Here is a 19,608-nt window from a genome sequence, read left to right as displayed (position 1 = left end):
CATGTCAGTGTGCCCCATGCCATGAAACCGAACTCCAAAACAAGAGGGGCACGCTGATCACCCACACCCAGCCGCATAGTAGCACAGGCCAAGACGCGCAGAGGCCATAAAACAGAGTGTGACACCAAGAAAGTATGGTCCATGTTGTATGTGAGCCTGCAGAATGTCAGCTGACTTCCTGAAACACACCTCGCTGAGCTGATTTGTAGTTTTACTGTCACTTTGTTGTTTTGTTGGACGCACACTGCAGTAGAACAAACACACATGAAGGCTCCATAACAGCAGCAGACACTTTCCCTGTACAACACCCAGCAGCAGCAGCAGCAGCAGCAAGTGCAAACAACAGGAGCAGCTTTCAGGCGGTTTGCAAATGCAGCCACGCATGCACAGAGTGGAATGGTCGGAGGTCACGTGAAAAACACACAGCAAGCAAGTTTACGAGGAAGGACGGGCACGCGCGCGCACGCGCACGCACCTCTACAACTCTGTCAATAGGGCTTGGCCTGCACGGTTCCCATAGCGACGGCGCCCCTCCCGGCGGCTCGCTAGGGGAGGTGTTGTTGGAAGTTCACGGCGTGTTTGTGCGTGTCCGTGTGGCAGCAGAGACGGTCCGGGGCGTGGATGCTGAATCAACTCCAGCGGGTGGAGCACTCCCTCCGTCAGTTCCCAGCTGGAGCGAGTGAAAGCTGCACCTGAGAGTGAGTGAGACTACTGCTCAACTGTCCGGGACATCCGAGCACCTGTGAACCATGGAGGATGACGCTTCCCACGCCGAGCCCAGCAGCGTGTCCGGCAGCACGCACAACATCCCGCAGCAGCTGCCCGACAATGCGGAGCTCCTCATCCCGAGCTTTAGCCCCTCATCTGCCCCGTCCTCCCCCACACCGACCGGCACTCTCTCCCGGCTGGGCTTTAAAGGTCCGACCAGCCCAGCTGCAGTTGCGCCCGGGAGCCCGGTGGACCGCGGCCAGGTGAGCGCCATCACCGTGGTGGCCCTGCTGGACAAGCTGATGAACATGCTGGAGGCGGTGCAGGACAACCAGCAGCGCATGGAGCAGCGGCAGGCCGACCTGGAGGGCGCCGTGCGGGTCGTGCAGGGAGACGTGACTCGCCTGTCCAAGAACCACGTCAGCACCTCCAACAGCGTCAACAAGCTGCTGGAGCGCTCCCGCAAAGTCAGCGGCCACCTGAAGGATGTGAAGGAGCGCCTGGACAAACAGGCGGTGCAGGTGAAGAAGCTGGAGGCCAACCACAACCACCTGCTGAAGAGGAACCACTTTAAAGTGCTCATCTTCCAGGTGAGGCAGCCAGACAACCACCAGAGGAACTCTGTTAGAGCTATGACATCATAACCTGTAGCTGTTGTCCTCAAATACCCTGTAGAATATCCTACAGCCAATGTAGTGCTGGGGTTTTAAAGGGCCACTCCACCCACTTTACGCATTAAATTCAAATGATTCCCAATGAGAATCATCTGAAGCTCTTCTGTGGCTCAGCAGGAAACTTCACAGAACATAACCTGTCTGACGAAACAGTGATGTCATCAGGGTTTGTAGAGCTGGGCTGTGGACATGTAGGCTAATCTGTGCAGGTAACAATATGTGTGGTCTAATGAGGGCTGCTTGTAATGATGTCAATGCTGAATTAAGTTAAGGGGAAGTTGTAGTGGAGTGTTTTCAGAGGTTCATACTAGAAACTAAATTTTGGAAAATTCCAACATTGATCAGACTTTTTGCAGTTCATCTCACAACTTTACAAAAGCAATATTAAATAGTTGAACTGAGCCTTTAAGATTTGCATTATAAACTGCTCATAAGGACTCATTCTAGTGTGTGTGTGTGTGGGTGTGTGTGTGTGTGACAGGGAGAATATTTGCATGCATATTTGACTGCAGTACTGGGTGTGTTTGGATGTGCGCACCCACGGCAGGTGAACAGCACTTTATTACGTCTTCAGCCCGACATCTTTTTTATATTTGTAACACTGCAGTCACCTTGCTAATCATGTGAGGATCTATTCGCAGTTTTCAAACACACCTCTACTGATAATGGTGTACATCATCCACACATTACTGAACACAGTCTGGTTCTGACTATATTCAGTCTGACTGTGGAGTTAAGAACTTATGATTTGTCATATCTTGTAAGTGCATACACAGTGAACCCCATTCTTCACACGTCTGCTATGTCTGTGTGTGTGTGTGTGTGTGTGTGTGTGTGTGTGTGTGTGTGTGTCAGCATGTGTCAGCATGTGTGTGTGACAGAAGAAGGGTGTGTCTGAGAATAGAGCTACAGAGGATAATAGAGGAGGGCTCAGACTCTGACTTCGACTAGATCTGTTTACACCCCACAGTCATAATTCAGGCAGACAGATAGCTTTTGGATGGATTTACCTCTTCAACTGCCATATCGCACCTGTGAGGGGAAAACTCTATACTGGCTCTGAAAAAGTGATAAACTTTCCAATTTCCCCAGGAAATGACGAGTGGAAAGTATGAGCGCCAGGCCTCTATCCCACTATCCCCAACTCTAACATAAGCACTCTTATCTCGAGACACAAAAATAGTTGTGTTTCCATGCGATGTGAAAGATAGAGCTGCTCTTGTATTCTTGATGTGAAGATAAAAGGAGTTTACTCACTGAGTGAGTGGGAGCAGCCCCATATTGTGCATGATGTGATCTATGTATTCACACTCAACCTAATAAACAAGGCAGAGGGAAAATCTTAAAAGTACTTTGTGCATGAATGAGTATGTAGTTTTTCATGCGCGCGTACTTGTGTGTATGTGTGTGTGTGTGTGTGCGCCTGGGCGCGTGCGTACAAATGTGTGCCCTGGCAGTAAAGGGGGAGCCACTGTTGACACAGCCGGAGCCACTGAGAGCTCTTAACCGCTGTTGTTATCTGGTTTCCCAGGTACTGAGGCTCTGTTGTTGAAATGCAACAGGTGCCAGGACCTTACCTTGTGTGTGTGTGGGTGTGTGTGTGTGTGTGTGTGTAGGCAAGACAACATGCATCGATTTTGAATTGAAGGGAGTGTCCCGTCACTTCGGAGATACCGAGAGTTGGTTTCGGGGCTTCGTCAAATTCCACGCGTCTTTTGGATTTTTTGTGTTGTGTTTTCCTGGATGTGTTTTTCTTCTTTCTATCCAGCATATAAATGAATTTAAATTCACTTTGAGCTACTTGCAGGCTCCGATAAAAAGCACTGATCAAACTCCTTCCCCTGCTGTTCCTCCCAATTTCAGTCAAACTAAAAGTAAAGCATTTGTAGATGGGTGGAGTATGGGGCAAGTATGGCCTCTAGGGCATGTGTGTGTGTGTGCGTGCAGTTTGCCCATTAGCTCTTACTCTAGTGTGCTAGGTCAGGTGTATGCAGTTACAGAGCTGCTAAATGAGACTCAGTGTGCCCAAGGGCAGCACGGAATAAAAGAACCAACGGCGGCTCTTGATCCTTCTTCTATGCTGACTCTTTACCGCGTCCATCTCGGTACTGTGCCTTGTTCTTAATTTGCTCCATCTGGTGCTGTGGTTCAATGCTGTTGTCTGATATCTTTTGGTTTGGGATCAACTGCCATTTTTTGCCGCACACCCCATGCCACTCTTTGATAATGCACATTTGCGGCGCACCCGAGAGCCAAACTCTCTATGCCAGCCTTTTAGCTCCTCCCTGCGTCCCCACTCGCCAAAAATTGATCCAAAACACTCATCATCCTGTATGTGCCAGTTGAGGCGGAAACACAGAGGGCTTGTGGGTAAACGCCCACTGTTGCATGGAGCAGGGGTCTTGACAGGGGTCTATACCAGCTCCAGGTCAGTAAAGACTGTGCTGTCTGCCGCTCGGCTGCGTTCCTGTGCATAACAAGGACTAATGAGGACTTAATTACTGCTGCTCGGGCCGTGTTTGTTTGTTTTTGTGCACCCGTGCTTTTCCTGCCTCCACATGGCTCCCCGTCTCTAGGCTCTTTCTCCTCCACACACACTCCCTGATATACACATTCAAAACACGCACAGTTCCCAGGCATCTGAGATTCCACTGTGTACACAGTAGAGACTGTTCTGTAGAGACTTTTATCACTGTATGGTAAAGTAATGTTGGCCTTTTTTGTGTTGGATTGCATTTGTTTTTTTCTATTATTTGTCTCGCAGATTAAAATCAGTGGCTCATTACCTACACATTTACATTTTAACAGTAACTCTGGATACAGTGTCAAGAAAACATAGGTGAAACATAGGTGAATTTTATGGTTTACTGATTTATTTGTCATAAAATGTGATCTGATCTTCATCTAAGTAAAGAGTATTAACAAATATGATGTGCCTCAACTAATAACACAAAACAAATTCTGAAGTCTTTATTGAAAACAACCAAGTAAACTTCATAGTTCTAGTGGAAAAAGTATGTGAACCCCAGAAATAATGACCTCTAGAAAGCAAAAACACAGAAGCAAGTCCACAACAGAGTGGCTTCAGAAAAACAAAATCTGCCTTTTGAAGTGGCCAAATCAGAGTCCAGACCTCAACCCAATAGAGATGGTATGGAACGACTTTAAGAGAGCCACAAACATGAGACATCCAAAGAATATGACAGAGTTAAAGCAGTTCTGCAGGAAGAATGGGCTGATCCACAGCTACAGGAAGCACCTGGTTGAGGTGCCAAGAGGGGGTCAACCAGTTAATTCAAATTAATTCACATACTTTTCCACTATCACTATGAGGTTTTTATGGTTGTTCTCAATAAAGACATGAAAGATCTGAATGTTTTTTTTCTGTTATTATATTAGGCACATTATATTTGTTAATACTTTTGATTTAGATGAAGATCAGATCATGTTTTATGATAAATGAATGCAGAAAACCATGAAATTCTAACTAACCATGAATTTCTTGCCACTGTATCTTATAGCTTGTCTTATCAGCTTCACTGCGGCGTGCTACACGAAATACGACACAATTCAAATAAATAAAATACATAATTTGCAATTTATTTCTAAGTGGATTTAAATCTATTCGTCTGTATTTATTTTAAAGTGGAACTCCATCCTAGCAAACAGCTCAACCACAATGGCAAAGTGGATTTGAATGCTGTGAGATTTCATTTGTTTCTCCACATTGCATATGTGGCCCCGTTTCAGAGTTCTGCCAGATATTTAGTGACAGAGGTTCTCTCGGTGGAACGGGAAGAGGATGTTTGGTAATTGCCTGTGTTTTTGGGATAGCAGAGATAGCAGAACGACAACAGTCAGAGCTAGCTCCCACACACCATCGGAGGACATTTATATCACATTGCAAGCAGAGAGAAACATGTTTCTGAGCCAAACTAAACACTGACTGCAGCTTGGTCTTTGCTGGACTTTGTGCTGTGGGGTCTAATGTATGATGTTGCTCCTGAAGAGTTTTGTTCGCACTCAGTTCAAATGAATTATTTGTGAACCCTTCAGATTGTGGAACCACATTCTCACTTGTCATTCAGTACAGAAGATAGTGAGTGATTGGCTTTACGTCACTCATTGTGGATTTGTTTGTCTTGCTCCTAACTACCTTTTGTACAGTGTAGCAACACTTGACCAAAGGTTGTGACTTAATCTTCGCTTGCAGCAGAAGGAAGTGAAGTCAGTTTCTCCACACACTGCTCATGGAGGACAAACTGGTAATTCTGTCCCCGACCTCGCCCCAAGTTCTTACCTTCCCCAGAGTTTACTGACACAAAGCTCAGTAATCTGAAGTTAAATAAAGCTAAATCGTGGCCTAATAACTGCGGGTTTATATTCACCATCTTGTGCATTCAAATCAAACGCGACGCAAGAAAGTTTTAACTGCAAGTAAAACCTTTCAGGCCAATTACACATAGCGATAGAATCATAGTTGTTATGAGAATATAAGACATCAGCTTTGTCCCAAATATGACGTTCCGATGGATAAGGTAATTAGAGTGCACGTATTGCATGGGTTCAACGCAAAGTCCCTTCCTACAGGTTTGAGCAGGCAGCCTGCTGCAGGCCACAGCTGAGATTTGTTGTGTGTCCCTCACTAGCAGGTGATATATTGCATCAGCTCTTAGCCCACAGCAGTTCTAGCCGATGCAGTGCTTTTAATCACGCATGGCCTCCATATTACCCAGGCTTAACTCATGCACATGTGTAAAGTAACATTGTAATTACGGCACTGCTGTCACGGTCGACAAGGACAGAAACAAAAAAACCCACAGACGTTAAATAAACAGAAAATGGAAACAGGATCTGAGAGCAGCTGTTACACTGAGAAATGTGTAATTTGTGGCTTTTTGTTATTAATTATTGTAACAACAGTGTTGATACTAGCTGGTAGCATAATGAGTTAGAGTTTGAAAAGTACTGGCTAGTTATAAGCCAATCAATACTTCAATTAATAAATATTTCTGTAACTATACCAACAAAAGCATAATTCCATCAGTAGTCCCCTGTCAGATGTTAGAAGACCTCAGCTAATCCAGGACAGAGTGACATGTTCAGCGTCTGACCAAGAATTCGTTCTGACACTTGATGTCAGTTTCATGTCTGGGACAGGTTACCTCACGCCTTGTGTCTTCGTAGCTGGTTTTCTAACATCGGCCCCTACATTGTGGTTTGTGTTCCGAGCTGTAGGGTGTGTGAGCCCTGCAGCTTCGAGGTCACAACTAATCACAGCTAATTACTGACCCCATGGAGGTCCAGTACCTGTAGACTTTAGAAATAGAAGACATATGGTGGCGTGTCTTTTGTTTGTGTAGAAGCACCTTTTTAAATAAACTATCTTCCTGATTACATCATATGATTTAAAACAAGTGGTTAGAATGACTTGTTTGTCTTGGCTGGAATTGCTCACTGTGACAGTTAATGGAACTGAGCAATTTAAAATGAATTATACCTTTCCTTCCTATTACTCCTTCCTATTACTCAAAATACAGTAAACTCCTATTGTGTTTGCTACAGATGCTGTTTAATAATATGTCAACCACATACAGTATCTAATCTGTGGCTTTCATACAGTATATTTTGTCCTCCACAGTAACATTGTAAGAATTTATAGTACAGAGCTGACAGGTGGCAAAGTCAAAAGAGTAAATTGGCTGCGCTGCCTTTAAGGTGTGCTTTCTAAATGAACAATGAGGTTTGTTTACAGCGTGGCTTTTTTGCTTTGTTACCATTCTTATTTTCCCTATGGGGTTCATTCCTCACATAATCCTCCGGGTTTTCAGAGAACTCAAAGGAAAAAGAAGGGGGCACCGGAGAGATAAATATAGAGAGAAAAATTACAGGCAGAGGAAAAAAGTCAACGTGAGAATTGTGTTCAGTGTCAACTAAGAAAAAGTTGGCAAGATTTTACTTTAACTTTGCAAACTCTATTGGCCAAAGACATGGTTGGGGAAGTACAGCTTGCTCTTCTACCTGATGTCACATTCAGGTTTGACAAGATTTCTCAGCTGTTTCAGTCTGTGAGGCAAAGACAGGTTTGTAACCACAAAATCCAGGTAAATTTCTGAAGAAAAAAAAACTGCAGCAACTTTATAGCCAGCATGACATGTTCTGGCCTGTGACCTTCTTTACTGTCAGACCAACACATTCAGGTATGAATGTTGTGAGTCCCTTAATTGAATTGTACATCTATTGTAACCCATTGCCCATCTAATGCCTTTGCCAAGGCCACAATGTCCATGACAGGAAGAGTAAGAACAATAGCCATTTTGGTGCTCAGTGTTCTTATTTCTCTGCAATAATAAAACATAAAAATACAACATGTTTTGAGATAACATGATGGGTTTCTGACTGCTCTGCAGACACTCATGGCCTTTGACCTCCGTACAGGGTAAACATTGTGACAATTGGTGGTGGTCTTATCAAAATGGCCTGTGGTATCTCTGCACAGCCCTTATCAAACAATGGTTCTGATATGCACAGTTTGGGACTGTGCTGAAGCCATGTGCAAAGCAAGATCTTTGGAGATTGAAACAAAGGAGCTAGAGGAGATTAACATAGCCGTGCAGTGCAGAGCTAAACCCAGAGATATCACAAATGTAAATGTGTAAGAACGTTGCTGGGACATTGCTGAAGTCATTTTTACAACATTACATCATTTGTCAAACGTGGAAGGATGGTGCAAGAGAAGCAGACGAAGTGCATGTTTGAGTCAATCTGATTGAGGCAAATGATGTGCACTGAGCAACAAAGATCTCAACGCTGCAGTCAACTGCGAAACTGGAGCGTACGTATGGCAGAATATGAAACGTCAACATCGTGTGCACAGACTGCTATCTTGGTAAATTATGGGTTGAGTGAATTCTCCTCTGACGTCCAGCATCATTGATCTGTGTCATCAGGAATAATTGCCACTTCTCTAGATTGCCACAATCTGCATTCTACCAGTATGTCAGCATGACATCGTGCCTGAATTGGTTATTGTGTTGTATGATTACACAAGCTTGCAAGGCCAGTAAACACGCCGTGTTTTCTTATGGTGAGGCAGATATGGGAGGAGCGTGAATGGGGAAAGAATGCTCAAACTTGTTATGCAGAACTTCATGGGTATGAAGCCAAGAGGCATGATTCAGGACTGCTGCAGACTTGATACTGCTTTTGTCACAATGGGATTTGGGGGGGGGGGGGGGGGGCTGTAAAAAAATCAGTGCACTGTAATGGAAGGGATGTCAAAACGAAGGGGAATTTAGACAATCACAAGTTTGTGAGTTCCACACTTTGTGTTAGAGAGGGTGTACGCACAATAGTATAAGGGACGGTGATTTGTTGGAGATGTTGAATGTGCTGGTTGGAATTCAGATGAACAAGAGAAAAATAAAGCAGAGCTGGAAGAAAAACTTGAGAACCAGCACATTGTCTTTAGTCCTTGTGAGAAACATGCACCACACAAAGTCTAAGATAACCATCAATGTTAGCACATTCTTGGAGTAACTTTTAGTTTGTCTGCACTCTCGTTTCTCCCTGTTCTAAGCTTCCTGTCTTTCTCTCTCATTCAGTAACAAAATAATTGCAGGGGCTTAACAGTAGTAAATGTGTGTGTGTCTGTGGTGACTTTTCTGTGATGTGAAGGTGTACCCTCTTGTGCAGCCCCTCCCGGAGGCACCTGACTCGCTGTGCCAACACACCTGTACCGACCTCACTTATTAGGATTAAGAGAACCCCCACTTATCGTCTGAAGGGCCAAGGAAACGCACCTGCTCAAGTTTCCTCCACACAGAAATGCATGCAGGATACGTGGTTACATGCGGAAAATACACAACACAGAAAAACATCATTATGATTGTTGTTGATTTTTTTTTGTATAATCTACAGATTGAGATTAAAAAAATATTGTGTCATACTGTGATGTGATCAAATGGCTACAGCCAAACTTGCAGTTCTGTGAGGCCAAACATTTAAGCACACTGTTGCTTTGAGCTGAATTCTAACATCAGCATGGTAACATGCTCACAGTCACAATGTTAAAAGAGGTTTAGGTTGTAGAATGTTTGCACCATGTTTATCATGATGCTGCTGTAGTATTTTGTAACTCAAAGTACAGCTGGGGCTGATGGGATTGTCATTAGCTTTGCAGGCATATAGTAATAAAATATAGGCGAAAAATAGATTTCGATGTGAGGATAGTGCTGGATGAACGGTCAGGAGATGAAATTATTACAAATCACCTTAATAGGTGCATGGATGTGTGAGCCAAATTTCATTAAGATGCCGATGTAACAGGTGTCGACATATTTCATAACAAAATGATAAATTCAAGAAGAAAAGTCAGGGGACTGTTAAGCAGTAAATTAGTTAGTCAGAAGGATTCATCCTCAGGGGACCATGCAATCTCAAAGTGAATAAAAAAAAAATTGTGACACTACCTTAAAAATCTGATATTTTCCTATATATCTGGAAACAATCAAAAAGTTCTGGCATTAGACGTATTTAATTGTATTTACACTGCTCAAAAAAACTAAAGCAACAATTTTTAATCAGAGTTAAGCATCAAGTCAGTTCAACTTCTGGGATATTGATCTGGTCAGTTAAGTAGCAGAGGGGGTTGTTGAATCAGTTTTAGCTGCTTTGGTGTTAAAGAAATTAACAACAGGTGAACTAGAGGGGCAGCAATGAGATGACCCCCAAAACAGGAATAGTTGAACAGGTGGAGGGCACTAACCTTTTTTTTTCACCTCATCCTTTCTGAGAGGTTTTTAACCAGTTTTCTATTTGCTTACTGGTGTGAATGTGTCTGACCAAACAATCAGAAACAGACTTTATGAGGGTGGCCTGAGGGCCAGAGGTCCTCTTGTGGGCGTGGGCTCACTGCCTGGCACCATGGAGCTCGATTGGCATTTGCCAAAGAACAGATGAGAGCAGGTTCACCCTGAGCACATGAGACAGATGTGAACGGGTCTGGAGAAGCTATGGATAACGTTATGCTGCCTGTTACGTTCATCATGACTTAACATGATGGTTTGGTGGTGGGTCAGTGATGGTCTGGGGAGGCATATGAATGGAGGGATGCACAGACCTCTACGAGCTAGCCTACAGCACCCTGAGTGGCATTAGGTATTGGAATGAATGCAATCCTTGGACTTGCTGTCAGACCCTACACTGGTGCAGTGAGTCCTGGGTTCCTCCTGGTGAAAACAAGCCCAGCTTCATGTGGTGAGAGTATGCAGGCAGTTCCTGGAGGATGAAAGAATTGATACAATTTATTGACCCCCACATTCACCTGACCTCCAATAAAACCTCTGGGACATTATGTTATGGTCCATCCAACACTGCCAGGTTGCACCTCAGACTGCCCATCCATCGTCTCATTAGTAGCATGCCCTGATGTTGTCAGGCCTGTATACAAGCATGTGGGGTCCAAACAAAGTGCTCAGTTGCTGGAATGAGATTTCAGTAAAATGGACTAACCTGCTGCATCTTTCCACTTTAATTTTCAGGGTGTCTTTGAATTCAGCCCCTCTGTAGGTTGATAATTTAAATTTCTATTGAACAGTGTGGCATACTTTCATTCCTAACACATCACTCAGTCCATATCAGTATAAATATCCAGCATGACCTTTTTCCCTATTGAAATCTTATGTGTCCCTTTAATTTTTTTGGCAGTGCATATAATAATATATATTGCTTTGTGATAGTGTGAAACATGACAGAAGTTACATTGTTATTCTAAGTAGAGGTGGGTTTTCTCTGAATCAAATCATGACTAAACTTCTGAGGAAAGCTAACAAGGCGAACCATCTCTTAAATATGTCTCGTGACTTCTTTTGTCTTGAAGAAATGCAAAATGTTCAGTGCAAAGTATCGGTATACTGTGTAAACATAAACGCACACTCACAAAGTAACATGAGTCCACTAGAGCCAAGGCTCCATCCTACCACACCCTGATCCCTCTCTCTTCGAATAGAGCAAGACACTCCAGAGAACTGACTTGTAAAAGTTCTGGCTTAAGAACACCTATGCCATTCTTACAATTAGCCGGCAAATCTACCATGTTACTGTTAATGAGCTTTTTGAACATCATTACATAAGCAGTAGCACAAAATATTATGTGTGTGCCCTTTAATGTACAATAAATTTCCTGTCAAAATAGATTCACTTTGTTTTTTGGGTGTGCTCCAAAGTTATTTTAATTCTCTTTTCATCTTGCTCTTTTAAACCATTTCCTTAAACAATGGCTGATGTCCTACATGACTGCACACAAATGGACTTTGGCACATGGACACTCAAACGCACACATATTTACACATATCACATCCTCTGTGGTTAATGAGTGCTTGCTTAGAGGGCACATTAATTAATATGGGTTCCCAAGAGAGTAGTGCCAGAATGTGAGGCCCACACACACACATACTCTCACAGGACCGACCTGGGTCAAATGATGTTTAGGAAAATGTTGTTGTTGTAGCTTGCTTGCCAAGATTGTTGGGGGGGGGTTAAACTGCAGACAAGCTATCTTACAGCTCTTTTTCTGTTCTCTTTATCTCTTTTCTATAAGGCTCTTGTTCTTCAAACACTAGAGGTTCTTGGAGTTGTTAGGAACTGTTCAGTTAGAATAGATAAACAAAGCAGTGATTGAATTTATCACAATGAGTAATGCATGGATCAATCAATAAAACCACTTAAACTGTGTTATTGCACCAGGTCTAGTAGCAGTAGATGGTAACAGGGCTCAGCTCTCACTGAAGGCTGTTTAAGTTTCGCTTGCGGCCTCCCACATACTCCAGCACCCACACCGATTTTTATCAAACATGTCTGAGCCAAATCACTAAGTCTGTGACATGCCCAGACTGGAGCAGAGGTGTTATGATTGAATCTTGAGAAACCTTAACACCGCCAAACAGCAAGATTACTGTTTATTATCAGCAGATAGACTGCTGAGGGCCAGGAGAGGCCATATTGGCTTTGATTTTCTAATCAAGACTGGTCAGACTGTAGGTGGATGCTTAGAACCTTAAGATGTATTACATTACACGCTGATTAAAACTGCTGTTTGATTCTGTTTCAAATCTAAACAGAGGTAAGAAGATAAAGAGCATGAAGTCTGAGGTAATATGATCTTACTAGAAACAAGCATGTCGTATTTCTGCATTACAAATAATGTGTTTAATATAAGAGACATCACTGAAGTAGTTTCTGACATCCTGATCTGAGTTTGCACCAACATGTTCAACAGATCCACACAGTCTCTGTGGGTGTGGCGTGGTGTCACACCAGCAGCAGAAAAATAGGGCATTCAGAGGCTTCTCATTCACACATGACAGGACGGAGCTGCAGCGAACAATACTGAAAGGGAGGGATTACAGTTAAAACCAAATGAGAGGTGGTAACCAGAGCCGTTCCCCAAGGTGCTACCTTTGTCTTTTTGAATTTCAACTTGCTGTCATCACTCCCAGCATTCTGAGGATGGCATACCTCTAGTGGATATTAGTGGTAAATAAAGAAGACCAGAATTTTATTAACCGTGCTCCTGCACTATGCATAGTTCATATTATTCTGGAGCATTTACTGTTTTACTTCTTCCGCCTCATCATGGAAAATGTGGTCCTGTTCTTAAGGTCAATGTTGTACCTGTAAGAACAAACTGACTGATTTATTAGCGTTAACTTGGAGACAGCACACATGCTTGGCACACACCTGAACTGTGAATCATGCCTGCATGTTTGAGATCAAGGCAAAAGGGTTTCAGGTGTCTGCAAGGAGGTAGAAACACAAGGTTTTTGCATGGCTTCATGCTCCTTATGAGCTGTCCTTTGTACTGTAAAAGTGTTTCATTGCCGCAACTGTGTGGGATCAGATTATGGAAAAACTCTTTTTCATTTTAAATTACCAGGAAATCAAGGAAATGCAGGAATTGAAACAGAAATGCTGGAACTTGCCGTGCCAATAACACACACTTACTTAAATTTGTAAATCTTGACTATAACAACTACGGTTATTTGACTTTTTATTTTTGCACACTATGATTTCAATTAAAATTGTAAAAAATACTCTGTGCTCACAAATCTACAGACAGTAACCAAAAATGGCATTGGGGAAACTACAAGTAGCATATGAATTCTTCCACAGTACTGTAATTTTAGCCTTGATTGATGGAGTACTGCCAAGATAGTTATTACCGTCCAGCAGATACTTCAATCTCTGCAGGGGAAGTGTAATGTACAATCAGACAAGCGTTGAGTTTTTCGGTCACCTCAATGACAAACACCCTACTGTACAGAACTAACTGGAACATGCAATCTGGAGGAGGCACCCTGAGAAACCTGAGACTGCTGGAGCAGCTTGCTCAGGAAGAGTTGTCCAGAGAACCTGTAGGCAGATGCTGAAGTCTCACTAAGAGTCACAAACATTGCACATTTGCAGTAATTGCTTCATAGGATTGTGCAACAAAATATTAGGTTAAAGGTCCCATCATTTTTGTTTTATGCAAGAAACAGTGATTTATGACAATTCATCTTTTTCACAGTTTCAAGTTATCTCAGAGTTATCTCAAATACTCATGCAGAGAAAATCCAGTTTTTTTCATATTTTGTGCAACATGTTCATTAACTTAATAATAAGTAAATAACTTAAAGTAAGTATGTAATTAATATCATATGCCTGAACTAAAGAATACAATAAATGTGCTGCACACTGTGTTGCATTAAGTCAGCTCAAGTGAAGAATCCGCTGTTGATACTCTCAGCTGATGTCACTCGATGGGTTTGTTTATGAGCATTTCAGATGTGTAGCCAACCACTAAAGCAGCACCTTCACTCTTCACTCAGTCTTAGGAATGAAAAGAAGGGAGCAATAGGGGTTGGAACTCTATCTCATAAATCGTCAGTGGAGTGTAACAGGTATTCAACAAGTCAAAGAAAAAGAGAGACTGCAATATAGCAAAGATAAGGTTAAACAAATTTAAACTATGCATACTGAATTTATTGCTCACACTTTCTCTAGTCACAAATGTACTTATGGAAAGAGGAGGTTAAAGGCATTTAGGGATAAAAGAAAAGTGTTTTACTCATGCAGAGAAATAGGTGGGATTCCTCAGATGTCTTGAGGAGCAGGCCAGGGAGACATGCAGAGACTGGTTTACTCAGTACTCAGTAGGTGGACCTGCCTAACCTGACAGAGTGTATAAAATACAGACACCTATTTACAATTGCCATGGCCAGAAGTATACATTAACATGTTTATTGGAATGCGTGCGTGGAAGTACATTTGAAAAATCTTGATTTGAATCATGTTCAAGTTTTCCTCAGAAGGCACTTGAACCTGCTTAAAGTCTAAACCCTCTTCTTCTGTTCTTGTTTTTCATAGGAAGAAAACGAGATCCCCTCCACCTTATTAGTGAAGGATTCCGTCAAGACCCCACAGCCAAGCCAGTATGATGCAGAATCCACCCACCCTACTCCATCTGTAACAGGGTCTGTTGAGGCCATCCGTACCCAGGACGAGGGTCTCCAGACAATTAACCTCTCCTCAGATGAGGATGATGATCTTCCAGCGCACCAAGAAGACGACGACATGCTGGAGGGTGAGGCCGCTGTGGGTCTGGGCACTTCCCGCTCATATGAGAGAAGGGCTGACAGATTCAAGCGCTCCAGCCTGAAGAAGGTTGATAGCCTCAAGAAGGCCTTTTCACGCCAAAGCATTGAGAAAAGGATGACCCAGATCACCACCAAGATTGTGCCACCAGAGAAGCGAGAGAAAATTAAGAAGAGCTTCACCCCTAACCATCCCAAGAGCCCAACTGCCAAGACCTCCTCGTTTAAGGTATCTCCCATGACCTTCAATGTGAAGAAGGTCAGAGACGGAGAGGTCCCCTCACAAGACATGAGCTCCCCTGGTGAAGAAGCCCATGTGGAGATTCCTCCCCTTGGAAGCTTAGATGGTGAGATTCCATTGGCCGAGGTGCATACCCACGAACGTGTTGTGCACGAGGTTGTCGAGGTGCTGCACCCAGAGTCCACCCCAGAGAGCATGAAGGTGGGGCTGGCAATCAATGGAGAAGCACAGAGCATTGAGTGTGAGATTAATGGTGAGCGCTCTGCGGGCCTGGCAGTTCCTGAGCATGTTGAAGATATTGGCGAGGATGATGAAGAACAAGAAGAAGAAGAAAAAGAAAAGCACAAAAGCCCAGTTGAGATAGCAGCAGATGCACAGATTCCCACAGAAATCAATGCTGTCGATCAAGTGTCTTAATATGATTTGAATTTGTTGGGCATCACTTCTAGTCCCCAATTTGTTCTTTTCTTCTTTAGGTTCCTACATTAATTAACACCCAGCAGGCCACCCACATTAACCCTCCAGTGTAAGAGGTCTTGTGTTATTGTCTTAAACACCCTAATTCTTGAAAACATAGTCTCAGCTCTCAACAAGGTAGTCCAGTGTTGGACCTTAGCAGTGAGGTTAAGAGATACACCTCTCAGTGCACCTTAGTAAGACCGACTCCAAAACCTTCTTGTTGGGTTGCCTAAAGAAAGCAACATTGTGCCGGAGTTCTATAAGTCACTCCCATCAACTGGTGCCCAACACTTCAATAGCAGCTCATCTCCAGGGCGCTGGGCCAACTATCCCCCTCTCCTGCTGCGTTTGTCTGCCTCTGGACCGCTCTTCCTTACTGACAAATAGCCTCTTTGTTCTGTGCAGGTTTTTGTGTATAAGAAAAAAGGAAAAAAAAAAAAAAGTAGAAAGTAAATCTTGGGCAACAGTGGTACTGCCCACAGCCTTGTGAGGCAGCATGTTGCCAGGTTGTGCAGGAATTGGAATGGCAAGTTTCTGGATTTTCACTAAAAACGTCCTGGGGTGTTTTGTAGTGAATTGGAGGTTGTTTACTGAATTCTTTGGAACTTTGCAGAAAAAGCTCTAATCCTAACTAACAGGTAGCTGTACTTCAGTAGTCTGAGTGGCTCTGTCTTGTCTCCTGTCCTTCACTTGTGGCTGTCAAATTATATGTTATTTCTCTAGCGAGATCCAATTTGTCATTTCCAACCTTATCATTTATGAGCCTACGTAGAGCACCCCACGAGTTGCATGTGCTACACTAAAACGGTGTAGTAATTTGTGATAGCCATCTGACCACCAGTCAGCATACTCCCCATTGATAATCCTAGAAAGATAAAAGAAATGTTTCAGTTCAGTCATATTCACACAAATGAAGGACATCACTACAGGATAGAAGCTACTCTAGATTTAGCAAAAATATATATCACTGACACAAATACCACTACAGGTTTTAATACTGACAAACTAAAAGTGTGTTTTACAGCCCTCTCACTGTTTTTGCAGGGCAAATTTGTATATGTATAGTTATTGTGTCTATATGAGGCACTCTACTCTCTAGGTATTTAGAGCTTATGCGTCATAAAATAGTAACTTTATGATGCCTGCCTTGAGTGTGATACATCTACTTATACAGTAGATGTATCTGTGCTTTTTGTTAAGTTACTATATGATATTAGGCTGTTTTACAAGTTTTTCTTTCAGGCAACCATAGCTTGCATGGTGAAATTCTCCTCTGTTTCATATGTTTACGACAAACACTGTCTCGTTGACACGTACCAGAACACTACCACCCCTCCATATAGATACATTCACACACGTACTCCAACAGTGCCTTTCCCTTGCACATGCTGGCACTCCTGATGGGATGGATTCCTATGTATTTGTAGATAAGAGCGATAGTAAAACATGTCAGATGTCTTTTTTTTCCTTGAGAAATTCCCTGCAGCTATCGCTTTATAAGCTATATTCATGGTTTGATACCAACAACATAAAGTCTGAGGAAGTTTAAAGGAGAGGCAAACACATCAGTCACAGTCACCTTCATGTTTGGAAGCATATGCCTGAAAGTTTCTATAAAGTCACTTTCCTCTCTTGTTACACATTGTTAGTGCTTAACCAGCCTTGGTTACAGGTGTCTCATGCCATGACTCCCTAAAAATAATTTAGCAAGTGGTACCAGGTGCCAAGGAGCCGGATACTAGAGAGGTCACAGAAGCAGATAAAGGCGGAGGACAGCATTCCTAGGTTTGACGGATGACTCCGGCGCAGCTCATTTTTCACGCTCTTGGCCTCCTTGTTGAGACGGTGCAAAGAGAGTAAGCCGCTCTGGAGCCACAGGTGTTGTGCCCCTGTAGAGACTCCTGGGTGTTGGGAAGTTGGAGAAAGAACTTCACTTGTTGGAAAGGACGTTAAAGTTGACTTTGGTTTCTGCATGCAGCATATGCAGCTTTTTAGAAAGGCATTTAACTTGGTATAAGAACCAAACGCTGGTACTGCATGATCAGGGAACCGCTATTTTGATTATTCCACTAAACCCAACATCCATTATACTGCTTCTAAATAAGAGAGAAGCAGATTCTTGATTTTGTTTAGTCATAAATATGATACCCCCGAAATGTTATTACATCGTAACTATGCAAGTAAATCACTTTCTTCAGGTCTAAACACAGGAGAAATGCAGTGCACCTGATAGAACAGACATAAAGTCTTTCAAGTGCATCATTAGCTCTGAAAGGAAAGGGGAAATCATTTTAAAACAGTTGTTACCTGTTTATATTAAATGTTCGTAGTCGTGCTGAGGATTTTCTTTTCTTTTTGATTCTTCTTTGTATAAATCACATTACTGAAAATTTATCAAACACTAGGCTTATGTGTACATTCTGTATAATGTAGAGGTTCAGATGTGACTGGCTTTGAGGTATTTCTGCTTCTTTTATCCAAATGTGTTACTTTGGTGATATTTCTGTCTGCTAATGTTGAAAAAATACAGTATCTATAAAAGAATATTTAGATTTGTATAAAGGTGTTTTTTTTTTAATTACTCAGTTAAATCAGATCTTTATGTGCTTGAAGTTTCAAACACCAGATACCTGCAGCATCGTCAGGTAGCGATACCGGGTTTACTGTCATCTTTGTTTTTCCTTTACGGCCTAGAAATGTAGTTAACCACTTCAACCAAAGACGTTTCTGTCGCAGCAAAACAATTCACTGCCACTTGAGTGTTGAAATGTACTCCTCACGTTTGTTTCAACCGTCTTGTAAACGTGCAGACATTTCCTTTCAACCTTTAGTGTTGTATACATCAATAAAGACTTATCAACATTACGTTTTCTCTTTGGTCTTTATTTGGTTATCAAGGAGATGTTGCACAATAGTAGGTGATGTCCTGTGCGTCATTTCTCTTGGGATCCTAGTGACTCATATGTTTGATAGTATAATGGAGACATCTGATTAAGCTTAGCCATTCAAGTGTGGGTGATAGTGCTGTAATGTAGTAAGTGGAGGTAAAAGGTTAATAGAAGGAGCGGTTCAACTTTTTTTTAAAGTTCATGGACAGTTTTTGCTGTCACCCAATAAGTGATGTAAACTAAGTAAAAATGTTATGTACTTGTATTTTACTTAAGTTTTTCTATTTGGTGTTACTTTATGTCCACTAAAGCAGTAGAAACCTTCAATATGAGGCACACATTGAACAAATCTAGACTAGATTTGCACAGCCATGTTTGTTTAGCATCAAGCAATAAGTTCATTAGTGTTTACAGTACTTTGTTTTTTGACAAATGTTCTTTCCATCAACTAATTAAATTGATGCTCAAAGAAGTCTATTTTTGACTGTATTACTTGTACAGAAGAAACAGACCATATGACAGCCGTATGTTGTGAGGTTTATCCAGTATTTAAGAAATGCTTTTATTAGGAGCACCCTAATTTAAATATTATGTTTCGTGCTCCCTTTAAATAGTAATTATATTTCAGAAATAAATCGTTCCTGTAATTTCTAAATCTCTCTACATTTCCGTATTTCTTATTTATTTATTTATTTATTCATGCAATTACATATTATATACACAGTTTTTGTATTTTGTTTTGGTTGTTTATTGTTCTGTATTTTATTTATGCATGTATTTGTGCATCTATTAATTTGTGCATCTATTTTACAGATACTAAGGCACTTATTCGTTCCATGTGTTTATTGAGTCCATAAGTAATGCTTCGTCCTCCACAATACACCATCAATACTCTGTTTTGATGGTGTTTGTCTCCCCCCTAGTGTCCGGACTCATGCTAACACCTCCTCCTGCTTCATCCACTCCATTCTCACTGCCGATTGCACTGAGGTAACTAGCGAAGC

The 19,608-nt window shown here is 42.2% G+C and overlaps 1 protein-coding gene across 1 annotated transcript; it reads left to right on the top strand.

Moving 5' to 3' along the window:
* The first annotated feature begins 580 nt into the window (after positions 1 to 580).
* On the top strand, positions 581 to 18,581 carry cavin2a (caveolae associated protein 2a). The gene is made up of 2 exons (XM_026376451.1): positions 581 to 1,298; positions 14,790 to 18,581. The coding sequence occupies exons 1-2, from the start codon at positions 750 to 752 to the stop codon at positions 15,672 to 15,674; spliced, it is 1,434 nt and encodes a 477-aa protein (XP_026232236.1). The 5' UTR covers positions 581 to 749; the 3' UTR covers positions 15,675 to 18,581.
* The last annotated feature ends 1,027 nt before the right edge of the window (positions 18,582 to 19,608 follow it).

This window comes from Anabas testudineus, chromosome 21 (genome assembly GCF_900324465.2).
Source record: "Anabas testudineus chromosome 21, fAnaTes1.2, whole genome shotgun sequence".
NCBI classification, from domain to species: Eukaryota; Metazoa; Chordata; class Actinopteri; order Anabantiformes; family Anabantidae; genus Anabas; species Anabas testudineus.
The sequence above is the reverse complement of the archived record's forward strand: the minus strand, read 5'-3'. Positions and strand labels throughout refer to the sequence as shown.

What these genes read in the sequence shown, in the direction of transcription:
- cavin2a (XM_026376451.1), top strand. Translation starts at nt 750, where the DNA reads ATGGAGGATGACGCTTCCCACGCCGAGCCCAGCAGCGTGTCCGGCAGC. An exon ending in TTAAAGTGCTCATCTTCCAG is followed by an intron (nt 1,299 to 14,789) that starts GTGAGGCAGCCA and finishes TGTTTTTCATAG; the next exon opens with GAAGAAAACGAGATCCCCTC.